This window comes from Denticeps clupeoides, chromosome 14 (genome assembly GCF_900700375.1).
Source record: "Denticeps clupeoides chromosome 14, fDenClu1.1, whole genome shotgun sequence".
Lineage (NCBI taxonomy): Eukaryota > Metazoa > Chordata > Actinopteri > Clupeiformes > Denticipitidae > Denticeps > Denticeps clupeoides.
The window spans coordinates 17,341,919-17,363,195 of record NC_041720.1 but is presented as its reverse complement, the minus strand read 5'-3'; the positions used below and the strand labels follow the sequence as shown (position 1 = coordinate 17,363,195).

At 41.9% G+C, this 21,277-nt stretch overlaps 1 protein-coding gene across 5 annotated transcripts; it reads right to left on the bottom strand.

Moving 5' to 3' along the window:
- Nucleotides 1-1,027: 1,027 nt before the first annotated feature.
- On the bottom strand, nucleotides 1,028-20,974 carry hmbox1b (homeobox containing 1 b). 5 transcript variants are annotated; one of them, XR_003751901.1, is made up of 11 exons: nucleotides 20,769-20,974; nucleotides 11,144-11,728; nucleotides 7,974-8,059; nucleotides 7,671-7,781; nucleotides 7,049-7,205; nucleotides 6,644-6,726; nucleotides 6,460-6,555; nucleotides 6,248-6,342; nucleotides 5,657-5,740; nucleotides 4,825-5,029; nucleotides 1,028-4,482 (listed from the first exon to the last, which is right to left on the bottom strand). XR_003751901.1 is itself a non-coding variant. In XM_029002762.1 (10 exons), exons 2-10 carry the CDS (start codon nucleotides 11,722-11,724, stop codon nucleotides 4,883-4,885), a joined length of 1,440 nt encoding a protein of 479 aa, XP_028858595.1. In that variant the 5' UTR covers nucleotides 11,725-11,728; nucleotides 20,769-20,974; the 3' UTR covers nucleotides 1,028-4,882. The 5 variants fall into 5 exon arrangements, 4 of the variants coding, with proteins under 4 accessions (XP_028858595.1, XP_028858597.1, XP_028858596.1 ...); XM_029002762.1 differs by having other exon boundaries at nucleotides 1,028-5,029; XM_029002764.1 differs by having other exon boundaries at nucleotides 1,028-5,029; nucleotides 6,248-6,339.
- Between the last annotated feature and the right edge of the window lie 303 nt (nucleotides 20,975-21,277).

Below are 21,277 nucleotides of genomic sequence, written 5' to 3'. Positions count from 1 at the left end.
TAATGGTTAAAATCAGCAAGATTTCTTTTTTTTTTTTTTTAACCAAAGGTGCAGAAGTCCAGGTGAAGCAGTATTAGAACATTATGAACAATCACCAATCTAATCACAGGTTCAAAGACTTAATGTCATTGTAATGAAAGATTATGAAAATTTTTAAATAAAATTGACATCAAGACAAGACAATTATTCAAATGAACACATTTTGATCCAGTTTTTACATTTTAAGACCGGTAACTCACAAAGTTCTAATGGTAATTTGTTTAGGAATTTAAAAGCTAAAAATGTAAAACCCTGAATGAATGAATGAATGAATGAATGTACATTTCAATTTTGATTGTTGGTAAATATTCTAATAATTTGAGGCACAGGGTTTCCGACATATGCAATTTCAAGTGTAAGCTTTCACCGCAACAGTACATATAAAATGTAAGAATTGATAAAAACAGTACTGTACTGGCAGTAATCTGAAAGCTGGAATTCTGCACCAGTTTACAGGAACCACGACTGGACAAACGTTGTAAGCAAATCCACACTGCTCATTCGTAAATACTTCCAAGCTTGTTACCATTTCATCTGAATTCAATGAAGACAAAACCACAGTGTCAGCCCCCAATTAAAAGAGTCCCACTGTGTCCCCTGGCAAGTTGCTCCATGGACTCTGAACAATTCACTCTGTGTATGATCACTGCTAAATGTGAATGTAACGTTAAAGTAAGCTAGACAAACTTATGAACAAAACCATTCAGAAATGCAAATTGCACAGTAAGACTAAGTCTGAGAGTGCTCAAAAACAGGTAATGCACAAGGACACCAGTCATCCAGGCCAGATCTAATGGAGGACATTAATAATAATTTTTCTTTTTTTTTAAATCCAACATTCTCTGAAATGTTATCCTAATGAAAAAATAAAGGGGAAAAAGTACAGAGCACAAACAGTATAGAAACGCTATAAGTGGGTGCTGCCACCGTGAGAATTCACCGTTCGATTATTCTAAAGAGGAGCAAAGACAAAGCCCAGCGACACAGGTCATCGATATAGCTTTATTCTCTAGTAGATACAATAAAACACAAGTTTTAAAAAAAGTTCATTCAAAACAAAGAAACTGTACAAAAACATTTATATATTTATATATGTATATATACTACATTTTAATTACAGAACAGTCTACTTTTCCAAAAAAGGCACTAAATTCTTAAATGGGTAGAGAACAAGATTCATGAACTATTCCAAATCGACAACATTCGCACTGTTAAGATGTGACCTTTCATCTCGTACAGTTGCTCAGATTTTTCTAATATTAATAGCAGTAGAGCTGAACTGGCGACGGACAAGGACACGTTTGGGGACAGATGGAAAAACCCGAACCCTGAAGCCCAGAACACAAAGCACCCCCTTGGAGACTCACATGGAGCCGGAAACAGTTTCCTCCATGCCTCTAGCATTTAGATTTGTCTGGACCTTTTTTCCGTTTTCATACAAAGCGTTTCACGTGATTTATAAAAATCAGAACAGTCTTTTTGTTTTGTTTTTTTTTTTTAAATCTCTCTCCTTCTGTGAAACACTGAAACATATACCTGTTTTCTTCAAGTATATGATTAGAATGGCATAACTGTTACTACACAAAACCCAGAGTAATGTTCAAATCATAGATGATTTGAATGAAGAGAAACATGTACACACACCCACAAACCTACATTTTCTGAGACCCATGTTGTACAGTCGTTAATGTGAACCCACACTGCGACACTAGTTTATTACACTTGGCAGGACGCAGTAGCTACCGCTTTGCTTAACGTGAGGTAAATGTTTCGTCTGCATACCACTGTTAAAGGACAAGTCATAAGACATGCTGGCTCAGCTGGACACCTTCGTCCAATGCTACTCTACAAGACAAAACTCGGGGGGAAAAGTAGGGAAAAAAAAAACAAAACACACACATATATTTGCCCATTATATTGCATAACAGATCATGTATATTTAATATTGAGCTAGTTCTAATGGCTTGTATCTTCCAGTGTTTTCTAGCACCCCCTCCCCAAAACGTAAATGGGGGAGGGGGTTACCTGCCGGTGGGTGTAAGAGAACCCGTCTACTTGTACTGTAAATCCGCTGTGTTGAGGTAATATCCCTGGTCTTTGTCTGTTTGGGGGGGGTGCTTTGTCTTCCCAAAATGCACTGCTCGAAAATATAAAGGGAACACTTAAACAACACAAAGTAACTCCCAAGTCAATCTCACTTCTGTGAAATCAAACTGTCCACTTAGGAAGCAACACTGACAATGCTGTTGTGTTCACATGCTGTTGTGCAAATGGAATAGACAACAGGGGGGAATTATTGGTAATTAGCAAGACATCCCCAATAAAGGCATGGTTCAATTGTGTCATTTTGTGGTCAGCAGATTCATGTAAAGAACAAAGTATTTAATAAGAACATTTTTCAGATTATTTTTGTGTTCCCTTTATTTTTTTGAGCAGTGTATAAAGCATTTGAATCTGTGACGAGACTGCTCCAAACGAAATCACACAACAGAAAAAAGAAAAAAAAAAGAAAAGAAAAATTCTATACAAATTTGCAAGATTTTACAATGGCAGAGGATAAAAAAATTAAATAAAGTAAAACTTTAAAACGTCCCAATTTCATTAGAATTGCTTTTTACTTTAGTCTCAGAGTAAAATACATACGGTTTACCAAGCACAAGTTACGTGGAAAGCCTCGGTGAAGCAGAAGTAAAGAGAGGAGGTAAGTCGTCGAGGGATGAAGATCCTGCATCATCTAGTCAGCACGGCACACTACCGGTGAAGGGATGGTTCTCCAACCTCACAGTCATTCCATTGCAATTATATATATATATATATATATATAATCTTAAAAAAAGCTAAACATCTCTCTCCTTGTGCCATTTTGTAGTGACCCCCCCCCCCACACACCAATTCTATTCTGTATGTCTATGAAAATCCCCCCCACTTCTCTCAAGCTATCCAACAGTTAAGTGACAGTCAACATGGCAGAAAGCATTACTTAGCATCCTTTAGGCTAGATGAAGCGCCTCCGCCCGTTTTGACCTCTTTCACACATTAAAAACCAGAAGCTTTGGCACAGGACTGAACACTTCCAGCTCCAGCCGGTTAAACACCATGACGTCTTTCAGCTACCATTCGGCGTAAATTTCTGCAGGCGACGCTCCCGCAAAAAAACTCCACAATCTCTGAAAATCCCATCATACAACAAGGAGGAACAGGTCCAAAAAAAAAAAAAGAAATTGGAAGAATTAGGTGAATGAGAATTAGTCAGTTTTTGTCCTGGACATCTGTACATTCAGAGTCAGTTACTTGGAGAGGTTCAGTCAGGCGAAATTTCAGTCAAATCACTTAAAAGGGCAAAATGGAAAACTCTTGGTAAATAATTGCTACCAAATGCTGATGTCTACACCATGTGGCATGAAATAGATTTTCTTTGGACTTTACAGCAAGGTACGTATTAGTAGTAGCTAGTAGCAGTGGTAGGTACTTTTTTTGCAGGATGTACTGTTTCCTTGCAGGGCAGTGAGCACGCATGTTCAAATATCTGAAAATGATCACATTGTTTCTTCAGAGAAGAACACCAGCTCCCTACCAGCTTCCTGGTACCAGGAATATAATCTGGACCCCATTGCACAGGTTGAAAGGTGTTCAAGCCACAAATAACATATATTTGTATTTCAACTGAAGATAAAATTGACATTTATGAATTTGTGCAGAACAAGAAGGAATCATTACAATCAACTGTACCACTATTCAAATACTTTGAATACTGGCTGATACTGCAGACTGATATTTTAAATTCCATTAAAATATTATTCCCCTATAATTGTTGAGGTCTCAAATCCATATTATTTGTACTGAACATATTTTATTTTTTTTCCAATTCAAGAGTTTCAATAAAAAAAATAAAAAAAAAATTGGTAAATGGAAGGCCTGGTGTTGCTCAACTCCACAGCAACTGACAAATGTCACTGGATGTCACACATGGACTGAAAAAATAAAAACATGAAACGAGACTCTGCTTGTAGCTAACTGGGCCGACAGGCCACCACTTCTCCAGTGGATTACAAAATCTCTCCAACTTTGGTTTAAGAAACCATCTTCAAAGTTCACACTTGTTTAAAAACTCATCCATTTTTTTACACCACGAGTTTATATTATGAGGTGTGAATAAAAAAAAATAAAAAAAACTTGTGTGGGAATGTGGTGTGTTCAAGTGTACCAACTCATGCAATGGCATCCACGACGTCCTGACTGGCTTTAACCATTCCACGGCAGGACAGAAGACTCAGAGTCATGCCTGTATTGGCATTTCTGGGCCTCTAGGAGGCCGCTGCCCGCCGCGGAGAATCTTGCATCCTTCTGGGAAGCACACAGAGAACAATGACGAGAGCCATCTAGTAGACTGGTCTGGAATGAGGTATGGTCGGGTTGAGCCTGGTCATAACATTTTTTTTTCTCCTGTGAGCGAAAGAAAAGATATGCCAGAAGACGAGGCTAAGAAAAACAAAAGCCAAGGCAACTGGCACAACACAGTGGAAGATTCCAACAACAGAAGACCCCCCCCTTTGTCAAATCCCTTCATTTTTACCAGTTAAACTGGGGGGGGAGAAGAGAAACACAAAGCTCTCTTTACACCTTGCCAGATGCCAATCTAGTAGGGCGGCCATCTTAAAGAGTACAGGAGACGTGCGCAGCAGGGGAGGACTGAGAAATTCAACAAAGCTGCTTCTATTTTTCTAGGGCTGAAGCGTCATTTTGGTCATTGTGAGATCCCTCAATCATACACACATATACACACACCTCTTGTCACACACAGTCTCACAAATCCCCATGCTTTGCCCAGCCTGTGGTGGGCTACTCAGTCATCGTCCATTGCCTCCGTTTTGATATCGTTGGGCACCCCGCTCCCGGGCCGCGATAGGGCCAGGATGGTGTGGTTGACTGCAGCCATTTCCACGGCCAAGGAGATGGGGTCCTGGTGGTCACCATGGCTGGTGGCATCGTCCTGGAGGTCAGACAACAATTACAGCCTTGTGATGAATGCATTCATTTCTTTGAACACATTAATTTCTTGGCCAGCCATTAAATTCCAGGTTCCTTTATCTAAAAATACCTCACTTGCCTCTCAAAACATCACAGCATTTCATAAGAAGGAAATCCTAAATGACAGACCATAACAACAAAAGAACTTTCTTATTTAGCAGACTGAATGCCAGATCAAAAGATAAGAGATACAAAAATAATATCACAATATTTTAAAGCTATGATCTGGATACCTTGAAAATGACCACTGAATCACTGTCTTCCTCCTTCAGCTTCTACTGTTAGGGGTTGCCACGGGGGATGGTAACCACCGTATAAATGGCCGTTTCTTGCATAAAAAGACATCAGTATAAGAAATTTGGAAGCATCTCCAATTCAAGTCTCTGAAATCGCATGGGCTTTCACTTTTCTCCGCTGTTTTCTACATGTGCGCCTGAAGAGTGGGAAACGATGCAGCAAGTGGTGAGGCAAGGATACACTCTGCGAGCCTTTGTGGCATGCCGCACCATTGTGGCGCATTGGTTTCCATCTCCCTTCCAATTAAAATATTTGAAATTCATGAAGCTACAAAAGGTCAGGAATGTCATACCTGTGTTGGTGACGTGGGCTCTAGTCTGTAAAAACCAAAGGATCGGTTCATGGGTCTCTTCTCAAAGTAGGGCACATCGCAAGGCTGTAATGACAGTTTCAATGAATGCCACAAGCAAAGCCAGATTATACTGGTGAAGTACAATGGTGAGAACATAAGAATTCCAGCGGTAATGCAAGGTGGCCTAGCGATTAAGTAAGTGAATCCCGATCCACAAAGGTGCCACTGAGGTGCCACTTAGCAAAGCACCGTCCCTACACACTGCTCCCTGGGCAGGTTTCATGGCTGCCTACTGCTCAATAAGGTGATTGGTTAAATGTAGAGATCCACAAAAACAAACCACTGTCACATATATACATATGGTCACAGGTTCAAACCGCACTTACGACCATTACTACCACCGTGAGCAGAGAAGGGCTCTGTAACTAGTGACTGATAGTCGCTCCTGTTTTATCTATTCAGATATGTAAACATCCCACTAGCGAACAAGGCCCATGCTCAGCACCAGTTTAAAAGAATTGATTCATGAGCACATGAATCATTTCTTTCCATTAAAAACAGCTATACAGGTTTTGCCAAATGAACATTTACCTGCTCAGTGTAGTCGTTGCCATCAACGTCATCGCTGTTGGAGTGGCCGCCTGGACTCTGGACATCAATCCCGTGGCTCTCCAGGATTGTGGCTTCTTGGAAAAAACAGTCAAGTCTCACATCACTCTGCAGATGAGATACTAAATCAAAGTTTTCTGCGTGTTTTCTGCATATCACCACAAGTAAAACGTCTAGTGACATTAAAACATTACCGATGTTGGCCCGGCGCTTGATTTCCTTGCGGCGGTTGGCGAACCAGTTGTACACCTTCAGGGAGGTAACCCTCTCCAAGTCAGACAGCTTCTTACCTATGAAAAGAAGCAGATGGTACATTGTTTTCTAATAAATCTATTAATATTCTAGTATATTTTAATGTAACTAGATAACATGACGAACCTGGTTTCTGTATAACAGCGTTGCAGGCATTGGCAATCTCCTCCCTCTTGGCTTCATCAGGGTACTGGTTGTCATTGAAATAGCTAGAGAAGGAGCCCGTAATTGAAATTAATGAGTGAGGGGGGGTTATATTATTATAATAATAATAATTATTATTATTATTAAAAATGTATATATACTATGGATGTCCATTGAGGATGAGGAAAGTAATTTTTTGTCTTGATATCTTGAGAGCATTACTGTTTTCTTGTTATCCCTGTATATCAAAATTTGTTTCTTAAGATCACAAAATATAAAAATAAAATGACCAAGAAATCATTCAACATCCCCACTAAGACCAATGATGCGTAATCCCTGTTTATGTGCTGTGATCGTGTAGTGCAATGCTGCTGCTTTTATCCTCACCTCTCCATCACTGCAAGGCACTCCTTCCTCCATGTAAAGCGGCTGCCGCGGCGCAGACGGAAACTTCCGGGGGCAGTACTCAAAGGGGGCGGGGTCTGGCGCCACTCAATCTCATCCATAGACAAGGGGGTGGGGCGCATGTTGAGAGTGGCACCTGCTTACCAAAATAAAGCAGACACACACTTGATACATTTAAACAATATTTCAACTGCAATACCCCCCGACCACACCAGATGGCGACAGAAACCCTGCAGTCTAACAGGACAACGAACAAATAACGGGAATCGACTGCCATTTACCTTCCACAACTCTTAAAGAACAAGCAAACGGAAGGATGGAAAGAGAACATATCTAAAACACAGATTCAAGAAGTAAGCCCTTTAAATGTCTAGTTTTAAATTGGCAAAGTAAAAAAAAAAAAAAAGTGAAAATCTAGTAAATTATATATATATATATACACACATATATATATATACACACACACACACACACACACACACACACACACACACACACACATATATATATATACACAGACAGACATTCAATCTGACTCATTCCAGGCACTGGTTCAGGAAAGATAAGAACAGCCTCTTATTGTATCTGCAGAGAGGCGTTTTACCCGGATTGGTTTTCTCCAGCTGGTACCAGCGGTAGAAAGCTCGCTTCTTCTGCTCGCTCAGATCTGATCCCTGCTGAAGCAGCCAGTGAGAGATGCGGCTCTGACTGATCCCTGGTTTTAAAATAGAAATCAGCATTAGCCGATGCTCTCAGTTCCAGAAAGTGTCGCAAGCAAAAGAAAAGTTATTGGCAGGGCTGGGTGTTTAATATTACATTTCTGACCCCTCAAGGTCACCATGATCCCCTGTGTTGTGTTCACAGAAAAAGGAAGTAGAGGTAGGGTATTGCGGTCCCACTGACTGACCTGTGACCTGGGCCACCACTGCCTGGGAAATGCGGCGGTTCCCCAGGAAGGCCTTGATCTCCTCCTTCACCAGGCTGCTGTCCCGCCTGCAGGATGGTCAACGAGACAAAAATCAGGCGCATACACAAAAAGAGCTCTTTTCAGACAAAAATCTTCCCTGTAAAAACCAGAGGGGTGTTGCCATGGCAACATGGCGGCAGCCGCACTTATGTTAGTCTGAATCCATTAGATATTCATAAGGCGTAGCTCAAAACCACTCAGAATATGGCAAGCTGCTAATGTATGCCCAATCGTACATACAGTGATGAATGCTTTATATAGCTGCCGGCATTTACTTTCTCGGCAAGATGATTGATACAGAAGGGCTAGAAATCGGCCAGAGGCTTCTTGAAGGTTGTAAAGACATGAATTCATCCACAATTAGTCAAATTTGCAGAAACAGGTCCTAAAACTAAACGGCTTTATTTAAATAAATAAAGAAACAAACAAATAAATAAAAATGATCACAAAACAGTCAGCTCTGGTTCCGAAGTCTGTGGAACTATATTTTAGGGCGTGGTAAGTGGGCGTGGTAAACAGTGACAGAGTAACAGGAAGTAACTGGCATTCTGATACAGTGTGAGATTTATCAGCCACCAGAGACGATGGCGCCTGCTGCAGAGGAGGATGAGGAGGGTGGAGTGGGTGTGGGGGAGGGTAGTGGACCATCTGTAAATGATGTGTCATCAGACTGCACCATAAATGGCCAATGCAGGGGTGGAGACGCCCTCCGCCCTTCACCCCGCAGCTAAATTGTGTTAGATGGCCCAGACAGTAACATCGGCGAACTCTTCCCAGCGCTGCAGGCTGGCGCAGGGGGTTTTATATGAGCAGGAAATGTTACGCATAGTTTGAACAGAAAAATCTATTAAAAAATAGATTTCTATTATTGTGAATATTGCTCCTTTCAAATATCTTCTGATGTTCCCCTTCATATTTACGCAGGTATTCCATTCATTAAAGGTCCCATAATATGAATGATTTTTTTCTGCCTTTATATCGTAGGCAAAAAAAGCATGAGAAACGGGAGGTAACCTTTCCCCTTATGATGACATAAGGGGACAAATTCAGACAGTCTTGAGCTGCTGCTCTCATGAACGGCAAAGCAGAATCACCAAAGCACCCTTTACACATGTCGCCATTTCTAGCCACTGCAGGACCATAGAGCCCTTGTAGGACTCAGATTAATGGTAAATAATCCCACAAAGTGACATGTTCATAATAGGGGACCATTAACAGCCATATACAGTTACCAGTCACTTACATTACAAAAAAATGCCCTGATAGGATTTTCAATCCCTTTGATTATATTGTAATGGAGAAAATTAAAAAACATTTGTAAATGAATCTGAATCTCAACTATAGTATTTTTCTGCACACTCACATCACACTGTACTTGCATGTACTTTACAGACAAGGTGGCTTCGCTCAATTGGCACCTCAGTAGACACATTAGAACAATTGAGAAAGAAGAGAAAAAAAAAAAAAAAAAAAAAAAAAAAAAAAAAAAAGAATTAGCCGCAGAGGATGTAGACAATAAAAGAGACAGTGTGATTAAATCATCTAATCATCTAAGTGTGATTAATCATCTAAGGGCAGCGTTATGATAAAACGTGAGAACACTAGGAATATCAGACAGACATAAAACAGAAAACTAAAGCAAATTTCTTTAAGCATAAGCAGTTCAAAACAGGACAAAGTATTAGGACGATTCTCTATGTGATGCATGGGACATTTTGATAAGACAAGTTACTTTATCCCCATAATTAGAACTATGAACAAGTGTGACGTATGCAGTAATTGTCGTGCCTTACTACTGGGTACTTCAATATAAAGTTACGACAAAAGCCATACAAGCAGTTTGAAAACTTGCCACGTGATGCAGGGGACACACAAAACTAGTCTCACTTGTTAAAACAAACCACAGTAAAATTCTGTAAACTCTACAAGCATTCAGACAAAACTATTGCACCAAATATTAATGGGTGTCAAAACTGTGCAACACTTCAATAAAATAATGTTTATGCAACACCAACATATGCAGCTAAAATGACCAAGATGGTGTGATGCACGGGACAACGAAGTCACTGGAAAAAAAGCTACACAAGTGCTGTTAAGTTTAACGTATCATAGCCTGGACGAAGAGTTGTGCTTTGTAAACGTGGTGCATTGTATGGATATTTTAATTAAGCATTATTTAATAAAAATGAACTTTGAATGTTTGATTCATGATCATAACTTGCTTTGAATTTCACTGAAATTAGCAAAAAAATTTACATCACGAGAGGTAACCGTCTTTCAAATGTCTGAAAAACATTTTTTTTTTTAAGTACATTGAAAGTAAATGACCAATTTCTGGAAATCCTTAGGTCCATAAAGGGCATGTTGGACCATGCAGGGTGGACTGAACAGTTTCAGTATATTACTGACTACCACTGCACCCCTAATTCAATCCCTATTTTTGGGTTTATTACAAAGTTTAAAGAGTGTACAAAATGACATGAAATGACAAATCTTTAAAGCAACACCAAATAACCCACTCACTCACCAGCCTCACGATTCGATTACAATTTTCAATGCCTCGATTATTGATGAATCCCATACATTTTGTACATTACTTCACGTGATGTTTTTAAATACAAGAGTTGAGGTCTCGTTCCCCCGTGTGGACGCTTTGATTTGCTACAATGAGCAGATTCAGTCTGTGTGGACTGAACACTTTTTATCTGCTTATTGGAGCAAACTGCTTTTCAGAACGCAAGGTTTGATTTTCCTCTTAATAAAAAAAAAAAAAAAAAAAAAAAAAAAAAAAAAAACACCGCGCCTCCCGTCGTGTTGTATATCTCTGGACACTCCCGCTTTGTGAGTGTGTTTGTTTCGAAGGGGCATACTGAACACTGCCGCTGTACACAGATCAGGCAGCCGCAGTCGCTCCTTTTTAACAAGTTCACTAGAAAAAAAAAACCACAGAGCAGCGTTATGATATCATTATGATATAATCGATTATGTTCTGCGCTGCATCGCCGCAGAACCGTCCACGTCTGCATCGAGTATATGATTCATTTCAGCGCCCCCTAGTGTCCATACCTTTGACGGGTAGTGTACACGAGAGCAAAACGACCCCAACTGACCTCATCAGTTCTTCCACTTTGTCGTCTATATCCATCTCCTCCTCGCTGGGCTCAAACCCATAAGCCCTGGCACTGTTCACTGGGTAACGGGGCGGCGAAAGCTTGCCGTTGGGCGTGGCGGCTAGGTTGTCCCGCCCATTCTGTGCCATGGCCACCAGGGAGACGGGAGATGGCAAAATGCCAGGTGGAGGTGGTCCGGGTGGCGGGGAGGTGGCATAGCTGTTGCTGGGCGACGGGGAGAGGCCACCGCAGTACTGTGTCTGCGTGGCGGTAGAGGTCGTGGAGGTGGACTGGGCGGCGGCGGCACTGCTGACGTTCGGGGTCGAGTTGTAATTGTTGCTGCCCCCGTTGTTATTATTGCTGCTCCCGCCGATGGCGTCAGCGCTGGGTGTCTGAGGTGGGCCGTAGGAGGTAGAGGATGAGGTGCGGCGGCCGAACTTGTCGCCGTGCTCGCGGTCCAGGCGCTCTAGCGTGTCGAGTGCGTGAAGGATCTCGTGTTTGGTCATGCCCGTGCGACGCAGCCGCTGCAGCAGGTCAATCTGCTCGATGGTGAAGCGGGGCTCGTCCGTATAGTGCGACATCTTGCTACAAGACAGAAAAGGTAATGGTGAATTGTGGAAGGAACAAACGAGTACGGACAAAAAAACTAAATTAAATTCCAGCTATAAATACGTTTTCCATGGGATGTCACCATAACAACAATGAATCCAGTCAAGACAGGATTCTGCCAGTCACCCTCCAATTTTAAATCCTCCTTTTGATCAAGATTAAAGTCAATTACTTTTCCCCCATTTCCATGGAAACAGCCCAGGGAGCCAAATGGAAAAATGTTATCATCGATTAGCTCGTACAATAGCCCATAATACAAGTCTTCATGCCAGATCCAATCGGCTCTGAGCATAGACCTCAGGGTAAATTTCAGCACAACATTGGGTTCAGTAGGAAGGTGTGCATTTTCGCTCTCTGGCTGTTTAGAATAAGATCTAATTTGCACACTGCTTTATTCTATTGACATTTTTACTGCGATGCGTCACTTACAGTCCACTACTTTCAGATGGAGGGAGCTTCTTGATTGCTTTTTGAAGAGAAACAAACTGGCCTTTTTGTTGTTATGTAATGATATCAGTCACACAGAATAGTTAAAAATGGGAGGAGCCAGGGGTGATGACTAATTCCAGACTATTTAAAACACACAAGCTGCCAAAAAATTACTTGATCTCACCATGTAAATGTAAAAAAAAAACTTCACAAAAAAAAAAAAACCCAGTCCAAACCCAGCCCAGTCTGGTGAAAGTGAAAGTGAAGTGATTGTCACACGTGATACACAGCAGCACAGCACACAGTGCACACAGTGAAATTTGTCCTCTGCAGTAGGCAGCCATGACAGGCGCCCAGGGAGCAGTGTGTGGGGACGGTGCTTTGCTCAGTGGCACCTCAGTGGTAACTTGGCAGATCGGGATTCGAACCAGCAACCTTCTGATTACGGGGCCGCTTCCTTAACCACTAGGCCACCAACACTGCACGAGATCCTGTCTCCTCCATCCTCCTCGGTTTAACTCTAGCTCCTCACCTGACATTGAAAATGTGGCGCGGTGTCATCAGCAGGAATTGACTCGTAAACTAGTCAACGCAACATTCCTGAACACGCAGAATTTCAGAACTAACGCTTTTAAATAAATATACAACAGAGACCATTTGTAGCTAGCTAGCAAGAACATTAACATGAATATTCAAATCTGAATTCAAATCAAGTAATGAATGATCAGAATAAAATTCAGCTCAATCTAAGTGATCAGCTTTGGGCATTTTACAGAATCACAATAAAAATGCCAGAAATGAGCATCTTTTGCAATCCTTTTATTTTGCAATCCATTTATTTATAAAAGTTGGTAGGTGGAGTCAACAGTGCAACACACCCACTTTTTACTACTGACTAGCAAGATCCCTCTCATTTCCCCACACGTTTCCTTCACTCCAAACTGAAGGGTGATCAGTAACACTGTTCCCACTAAAAACGAACGGAAAGATTAACACGTCTGACATGCATATACCTGCTGCTGGCCCGGCATGTCTGTCAAATTTTTAAAAAAGTATATGTGGCCCCTGAGCCTACCCTGGGCATAGATTTAAAAAAAAAAAAAGAAAAAGAAAATATGGAAACCAGGACAACTGGGAGGTTCCTAACTATAGCTGTTACGCGAAAGCGTTCCCCAGTTCCTGACTTCCCTGCTGAAGTGACTGCCTTGTGAAATGCGGCTGCCAGGCCGGTCAATGGTGGGGTGGGGTTGAAGAGGTATTGTTTATCGTCCCTGATGTTTGTGGGATAGATTTGCGGGAACGAGGGCAGTGTAATATGCTACAGCATAATGTAAACGGAGAACGATGCTCAATGAAGACACCGTCTATTCCTCACCATATCCACCTTCCATAACCGCTTACTCGCCTATGAACCAGAAGACCCAGGTTCGAATCCCACTTACTACCATCGTGTCCCTGAGCAAGACACTTAACCCTAAGTTGCTCCAGGGAGACTGTCCCTGTAACTACTGATTGTAAGTCGCTCTGGATAAGGGCGTCTGATAAATGCTGTAAATGTACTCCTAAACTCAGGCTCGTTCTAATGGAGCCCATCCCGAGACACTGGGTGGAAAGCAGGGGTCTCCAAGAGGGCGTGGCACACTTAACGCAGGGGTGAGCAACCTTTAACACTCCATTTTGACCTGGTTTCCACAAAAGAGAAAACACTGGGGGCTGCAAATCCTTTTTGACACGGAAAATGAAGAGAACACTGCATATATTGTTTTTTACTTTCACGCTAAGTATAAAAAAAAATAAACTAGGCTAGTGTGTTGAGTGTGAAATTTTAGAAATGCATGGTGGTTTGGCACAAGCATATACGGCTGTCCGGAGCTGTGCTGGGGTGCGAATTCGCAGGCATCCCTGAAGAGCTGGGTTTTGGGCCGAGTACCACAATGCTGAGGTACTTGAGCGTGAAGAGCGCTCTAGTTACCGCGTAATCCATTCGGTTCAAAGTGGCGCGCTTCAGGCTTCAGGGTTAAGAGTCTTGCTCAGGGACACAACGGTAGTATGTAAGGTTTCTGGTCTTCTGGTTCAGAGGTGAGTGTCTATCACCACCCAGAAACAGACACGGGGGTAAAATAACAGGGTCAAATACAGAGGACGGTGGTGCAGAAAATTTAACACATTGCATTTTACTAAGAAAAGATCACAATTTTAAAAACTAAAAGAAAAAATAAAAATATTATACACTTAAATTATTAGTCCATATTCCCCAGACACTGCTCCCCGGGCACCTGTCATGGCTGCCCACTGCTCACCAAGGGTGATGGTTAAAAGCAGGGGACATTTCTTTGAGTCACCGTGTGCTGTGCTGCAGTGTATCACAATGACAATCACTTAACTTTCACAAGACAACTCGCCTCAGATTTTACCCTTGCAGGCCGCAATTGTCTTCTCAGTGACCCAAAAATGGGTCAGGACAACAAGGGGAGACCATTTACTGCAGGGAGGTGTATATGACTGAGCTGTCCTACAAAAGGTTCAGGATTTTTAACCAATCAAGAACCAGGATACTGGTAATGCACAACCACTTAGTAAAATTTAGCTCAGGCAAGTGGCTATAAAAATAAGGACTCATGAAATAAGCTGCTTATGAACCAGAGATCAGGGCTCAACATGAGTAATGTTCCTATTATGACTATATATGGACATATTATAACCAGGTATTACGGCTGGACAACGTTAAAAAAAGCAAGGTTTAAAAGCTGAATCAAAATACACAATACAAAACTTCTTCTAAATCAAAGCATAAATGCTAAATTCAACTATTTACGGCATAAAAAATGACACTAATATAATACATTTAAAGTGCTACAATCCTGAAAATTTAGGCTCTTCTAGTTCCTAGACCAGAGTTTGTGTCCATCTGTGATTATTAGAATACATTTATCCTTGCAGTGTCTTTCGTCATTTTTGCATGTTGGTGTCTGCGTGAGGGTCCCCACGCTGGGATTTTGTATTAAAACTCTGCGATCTTGCGTTTTCATTCTTTTCTCCGTCCTTCCACGTGTTCCTGACAAAGTTTAAAGTTTTATTTGGAACAAAGTAGCCCCGCTCTCTCCCCAATTAAGGTCTCTGAAATTGACCAAACTCTCCATAGATTTACTTTTCTCCACACAAGCGCCAGGAAAGTTGGGTGTCAGCTTTGACAGGGCAGAGAAGAGACCCTCAAAAGTGAAAATCTATACGTCTAAATCTGCTATATGTTTAACAGTAACGTTAGGACTCGATTGGCACGATATAGTCCGTCACTACATCACACCTAGAACAAGTAACGATACAGCAAGTATATTCCTTATATTGCCCAGCCCTACCAGGTATGAAAATTATATTTATGGGTATAACCAGGGTCAAATGTGAACTCTTTGGTCTTCCAATGACTTATATTTTGTTATAAGTATTCTCAGAGGGATTGTCTTTTTACATGAGGTGTCTTGCTATTTAAGTATTTTGACATATACTAACATATTATTGAAAAGTTTGATTAGCTTAAAGGTCCCCTGACATTAATTATTTTTTGCTTTTATATCAATCTTATTGGTCCAGTAATAATGTATCTGAAGTCTCTTTGAAAAATTCAGCCTCAGTGCAGAATTGCAGCCACTTTGATCCAGAACCACAATGAGATTTCCCAGGACGCACCGTTTCGGTGTCTGTAGCTTTAAATGCTAATGAGGAGAGCAGCCTATAGAAGTTGAGGGGGCATTCGCGGAAACTCACCATTCAACAACCACAATGTTTGCGACAGACAGGAAGTCGTGTTAGCATTTTCCCCAGAATAAAAATAAAATAATAAATGCCCTTATGACAACATAAGGGGACAAATTCCAGATCCGGCCGTCTGAGCTGCCGCTATCTGAACTTCAAATTTGGTTAATACAGATACAATTAAGGATCATAATAATATTGTGCATACATTTGTCAAAATAGAAATCACTCAATAAGACATTTTAAGCAGCCTGAATGGCTTAATTTAAAATGTGCGAAAAATACATAACGCCCAGGAACCACGCCAACCACCGGCTTCCTACGCTCCCAAACAAAATGGCAGGACTGGCACAAATAACTATCATAGACGGAGGTTTTAATGAGGCAGAAGCAAACAGCTTTGTCTTCAGAAGTTCTCCAGCAGCAATTTTTAACATGACAATTTTAGCCACGAAGAGATGCTGTGGAACAAAAAAATAAATAGGTAATGAAGGGGGAGGACATCTTAATGAGTCGAGCAAATGCAGATGGTTTAAAACCACAGGTTAAATCTGATCAGACCTATACTCTACCACTCTCTGGGAACGCGTTATTTACACTGGTTAACCGTTAACCCGCGGCACTAAAACCAAGCACGAGGGCTCAACACCAAACAAACGGATTAAAAACTGCAGACGCCAATATCACGGTAATACGTTAGCCATCAGATCAAGAAACAGATTAATAATTGAGATAATAAAGTGTTTCATGTTGCGGCATCAGGAGAGAGAGAGAGAGAGACACAGAGAGAGAGAGCTGCTGCCGTCATGAAGTGCCACTTGTGATGACATGCACTCTTGGAATCTGGGCCACAAAACGAATCCTTCAGCGATTTTCTCAAGGATTTTTCCCTGCTGATCTCCATACCCGTCTATTACAGAACAGATGGCGTCAGCAATTGTGTACCATCCGAACGCCGGTTTTGAGTTACGTTTACTGCACAAGACCTCAGTTCTCCACCGGCCACCTGCCCCGAGTCATTAAAACGACATGTATTTTACTGTAAATACTGCAGACGTTTGCTGTACAACCCAGTTCACAAATTGCTGCCACAGAGGGAAATTATGTTGAGACTCTTTTTTGTCAGAGCTTTTCATGTCACAAAAACTGCAAGACTCAAACCTGCAACCCACATTTTAGATTTAATCACAAGCAGTTTGTGCCCCCGAGAGCAACAAAGATGCTGAAAGACAGAACATGACAGAGTAACAAAGAGTAAAGACAGAAACATGCAAATGCATCAAAACGTCATGAAGAAATTGTTCAATTTACTTTGGTGCAGAGTATGCTTGCTGAAGTATTTCAAGAGGGCTTTCAGTAAGATGTCATCCGGGTCAGAGGAGACTCAACCCACATTAGAGATTTAAATCACCAAAAGTTCTTGCCTCCAAGAGCAACAAAGATGCTGACACACACAGACATTTCTTTCCCCGTTTATAGTCAGATGCTGACAATATAAGCTAAAAAATTTCATCGATTTTTGTTGCAAAATTCCTTCCGTAATCTCCAAATCTGTATAATCAGCACGTTGAACTAAAGCAAATCAGAATGTAGAAACCAGTCTTCGCAAAAAGAATCCTCGTTACAAAATCGACCGTAATTACAGCTCGCCCGTCTTCTTCATTTTTATGTTGTTCAAGTTACAGCTTGAATCTGCCCTAAAACCTATACTGTTACTATGGGTGCCTGTCTGACCTTTGACCTTGCATATGAGGAGGAAGTGCATCCTGCCAATGCTATCACGCAATCGCAGAAACATTTCTCTTAAAATGCTCCAAAGAATTAAAATGGGTATCTAAAAGTAGCTTTCCTTGTAATAACGTACAAAGCAGCTAGCTCACAATTTTGGAAACGACTGAATGAATCGATACCACGCTAAGAATGGGTGGGGTGCAGATGTGAAACCTTGGTGCTAGATGCTTTAAAAAAAAAAAAAATTACCAAAACTTAGGAGAACAGACAAAAACATGCAAATACATAAAATCTTCAAATAAAAAGTATACTTCAAATATTTAATTAGGGCTTTCAGTAAGTCATTGTCTGGGTCAGATTCTTCAGCCCGAAGATGTAATGGTTTGGAGCAAACAGATGCCAAACGACCAAATCACTAGAAGAATACAGAAACTGGCAACAATGGCATCTTTTCGGTAAAACTGGAGGGCTTGATCTTCTTCCGATCAGGAAATGAGGACGCTGACTGTGCCAAGAAGGTGAACACCCAACACCATCACATGGCGTGGTTCAGAGTGAAGGAGGGCAGTGATAGTCATGGTTTTTATCGGATTTATGCAGATTATCTCTGGCGTCTTCAGTTGTTATATGGTTCAAATGAGCATGACAACAGACGTAGCCTACAAATCATGAAGGCTGGATATTAGGTTGGTATACAGTTTGAACAAACATCCATATATGGTGGTACCATGGGTGGTAGTAGCCTAGTGGGTAACACACTCGGCAATGAACCAGAAGACCCAGGTTCAAATCCCAAGTGTCCCTGAGCAAGACACTTAACCCTAAATTGCTCCAGGGGGGGACTGTCCCTGTAACTACTGATTGTAAGTTGCTCTGGATAAGGGCGTCTGGTAAATGCTGTAAATATAAACCAATCAGTGGAGTGCTGCAGTGTAGAGGGGGAAATGCCATGGCGTGATCTGATTGAGACGGACACAAAATATGTCCCAAAATAAAGTGAAACTTGCATACAGAGGAAGGAGCCAAAACACTTCATACAATTCACAGTTGCCAGAAAGCGTCCGGCCGAAGAACCTGCTAATAAATATGATGGCATTGGAGGTGTGGGCGATCTATTGGTGGTTAACCATACTGTCTGGTTTGCACTATTCATCTCCACTGAGAAATAATAGAAGCCTTCAGAATTTGTTCTCTTTCATTAACACTAGGCATATTTTCTTCACAATTTATATAAAATTTATTTAAACGTGTTCCACAATTTGATCAAACAAGGTCAACAGACTATACCCCTTCAACAAATCCAAATGTTAAAATGTAATTATGCACTGGATCTATCAAGCCCCCCCCCCTTTAATCTGAAGTTTGAATCCTGATCCGTCAAGGTGCCACTGACCAAAGCACCGTCCCCACACACTGCTCGCCGGGCGCCTGTCATGGCTGCCCACTGCTCACCAAGGGTGATGGTTAAAAGCAGAGGACACGTTTTGTTGTGTCACCGTGTGCTGTGCTGCAGTGTTTCACAATGACAATCACTTCACTTTCACATGTTTGAAATCTGCATTCAACAAATAATCTGTTTTTCAATTATGTTATAACAGATGCATACACAGTTATATGAAACTGCTATTAATGCACACTAAGCCCAACCCTAAATAATAGAAATGGATTATGCACACAACCATTCAAAGGCTATTCCCTTTCTTTCCATGAAGAAAGATTTCAAAATGAATTTGAAACACTTAAGAGAAAAAAAAAAAAAAAAATCACACCAGATATTCAACTTGGCTGAACTTGGCCAGTTTTATTGCTTATTTAACTAGTGCAACTGTTCTCAGCTCTACTACGATCATTATAAACAGGTTCTCTAATAATCAATAAAGCGAGTAACGGTCAACAGATAAAGTTCCTCTTTACACGTGTGCAGATATTCCATCATTAACGTACAACGACAACACCAGCCACCACAGGGTTGCCGGATTTGCTGAGGACTTGCACGAAGCATTACGGCAACTGGTGCCGGTTGCTGGTCAAGCTGGCTGACCTGAACAGTCAAGGCGGCCATGCTGGTTTTCCGGCGCGGCCTTGCTGGTCTGGCCAGTCAGGATTTACCGGTCACCACTTATTAAACTTCCCATACGGTCTGCGGAACACCACACAGTGCGGCCTCGAGCCTGTTTAAACGCTCAAGACCGCTTTAACCGTCGGGCCAATAAAGTCTGTTATGTCTCCCACCATAATAATCCATATCACGACGGAATCAAAACCAAAACGGCCCGAGAGTTTTTACCCACGCATGTCGCTCGGTCTCCACGCCCCTGCAATAAAGGCGCACGATGCTCGTAGCTGGTCCCAACGTCGCAGTTTATTCTACATGACAGATTCTGCGATACTGACACCCTCTTTCCATTTGGCCTGCCGGATCTGCACAGAAGCCGGATCCACCGCCGCAAATTCACTCTCCTTGCAATAAAGCTGCTTTTCTTTTTCCAAACAGTAGAGCAATTGTTGCGTATTAAAAACGCCCAGATGTCTCAGCTTATCGCAGAGAAGGGCCATAAAAAAAGCATTTATTGCGGACGATATTGCAAATGTGATGAGCGGGCAGGTGGATCGAATTTCAGTCGCGCATCAGGAAAGCAACGCCACTTAAAACTATATTTAAAAAAAAAAAAAGTCACACGATGGCGACATGGAAACAGACGTCGCGCCTGCAGCGCACATAATCTGTTCCAAAAATACATATACCATACATACATACATATATCATACTGATATAGACACATCAGTATGAGGGCAAACAGCGTCTTATTTACTTCACAGCCGAGAGACGGGGGGGAAGTTTCAACGTCTGCGCCTGGCGATTTCACGTCAGAGACGCAACACGAAGAAGAAGAAGCCAGTTCGCAGGCTGCGTCGGCGTGCCAACTAACAGCCTCCATTTAGAAGTTGTGCACCGCGCTGGCGAGGGTGGAAAGGCACGGGAAGTTACGCGGATGGGTGGAAGTGTTGTCTTCATGCGTTTGCCCGGGAAGGCTAGCTGGTCAGCTAGCAGTGTGGCTAAAATAAAAGTGCAGCGAAATTCAACGGCGACGTCGCACAATCTCACCTTTAGTTCTCGCTTTCGTCACGGCCGCGGAGAAGCAGACCATTTAACAACTCTGCTATACAGCAACGTCGGACGAGCCCTTCTTCTGTAGCAGTGAACGGCCACCATCAATTTTTCCCCCCCGATTCCACCCGGCGGCCCTTTTGACTGATTTCAATCAGCGATGGACTGCCTTCGCCTTTGTCTGACTGACAACAGCCATTTTGACATCGACGCCCGGAAATCGGTCAAAGGGATTATGGGAGTTGTAGTTTAACAGGGCAGAGGCAGTCGTTGTTCATTGTTGGTTTTAACTTTGGTGAGGACTACAAGTCCCGGCATCAAAAGGCCGGGCTTCACACAGAAACGCTACATATATTACGATTGAGTACGTGACTTATGTGAATTATGATTAGGTAACGATTGAATACATTACATTAGAAAGTCGCCTTTGTTTGTAACTTTCTGTTAAAATGCAAACTCAGTTGCGTCTCCATGCCGCCAGGGGGCATTAACACCACCAAGCAGTC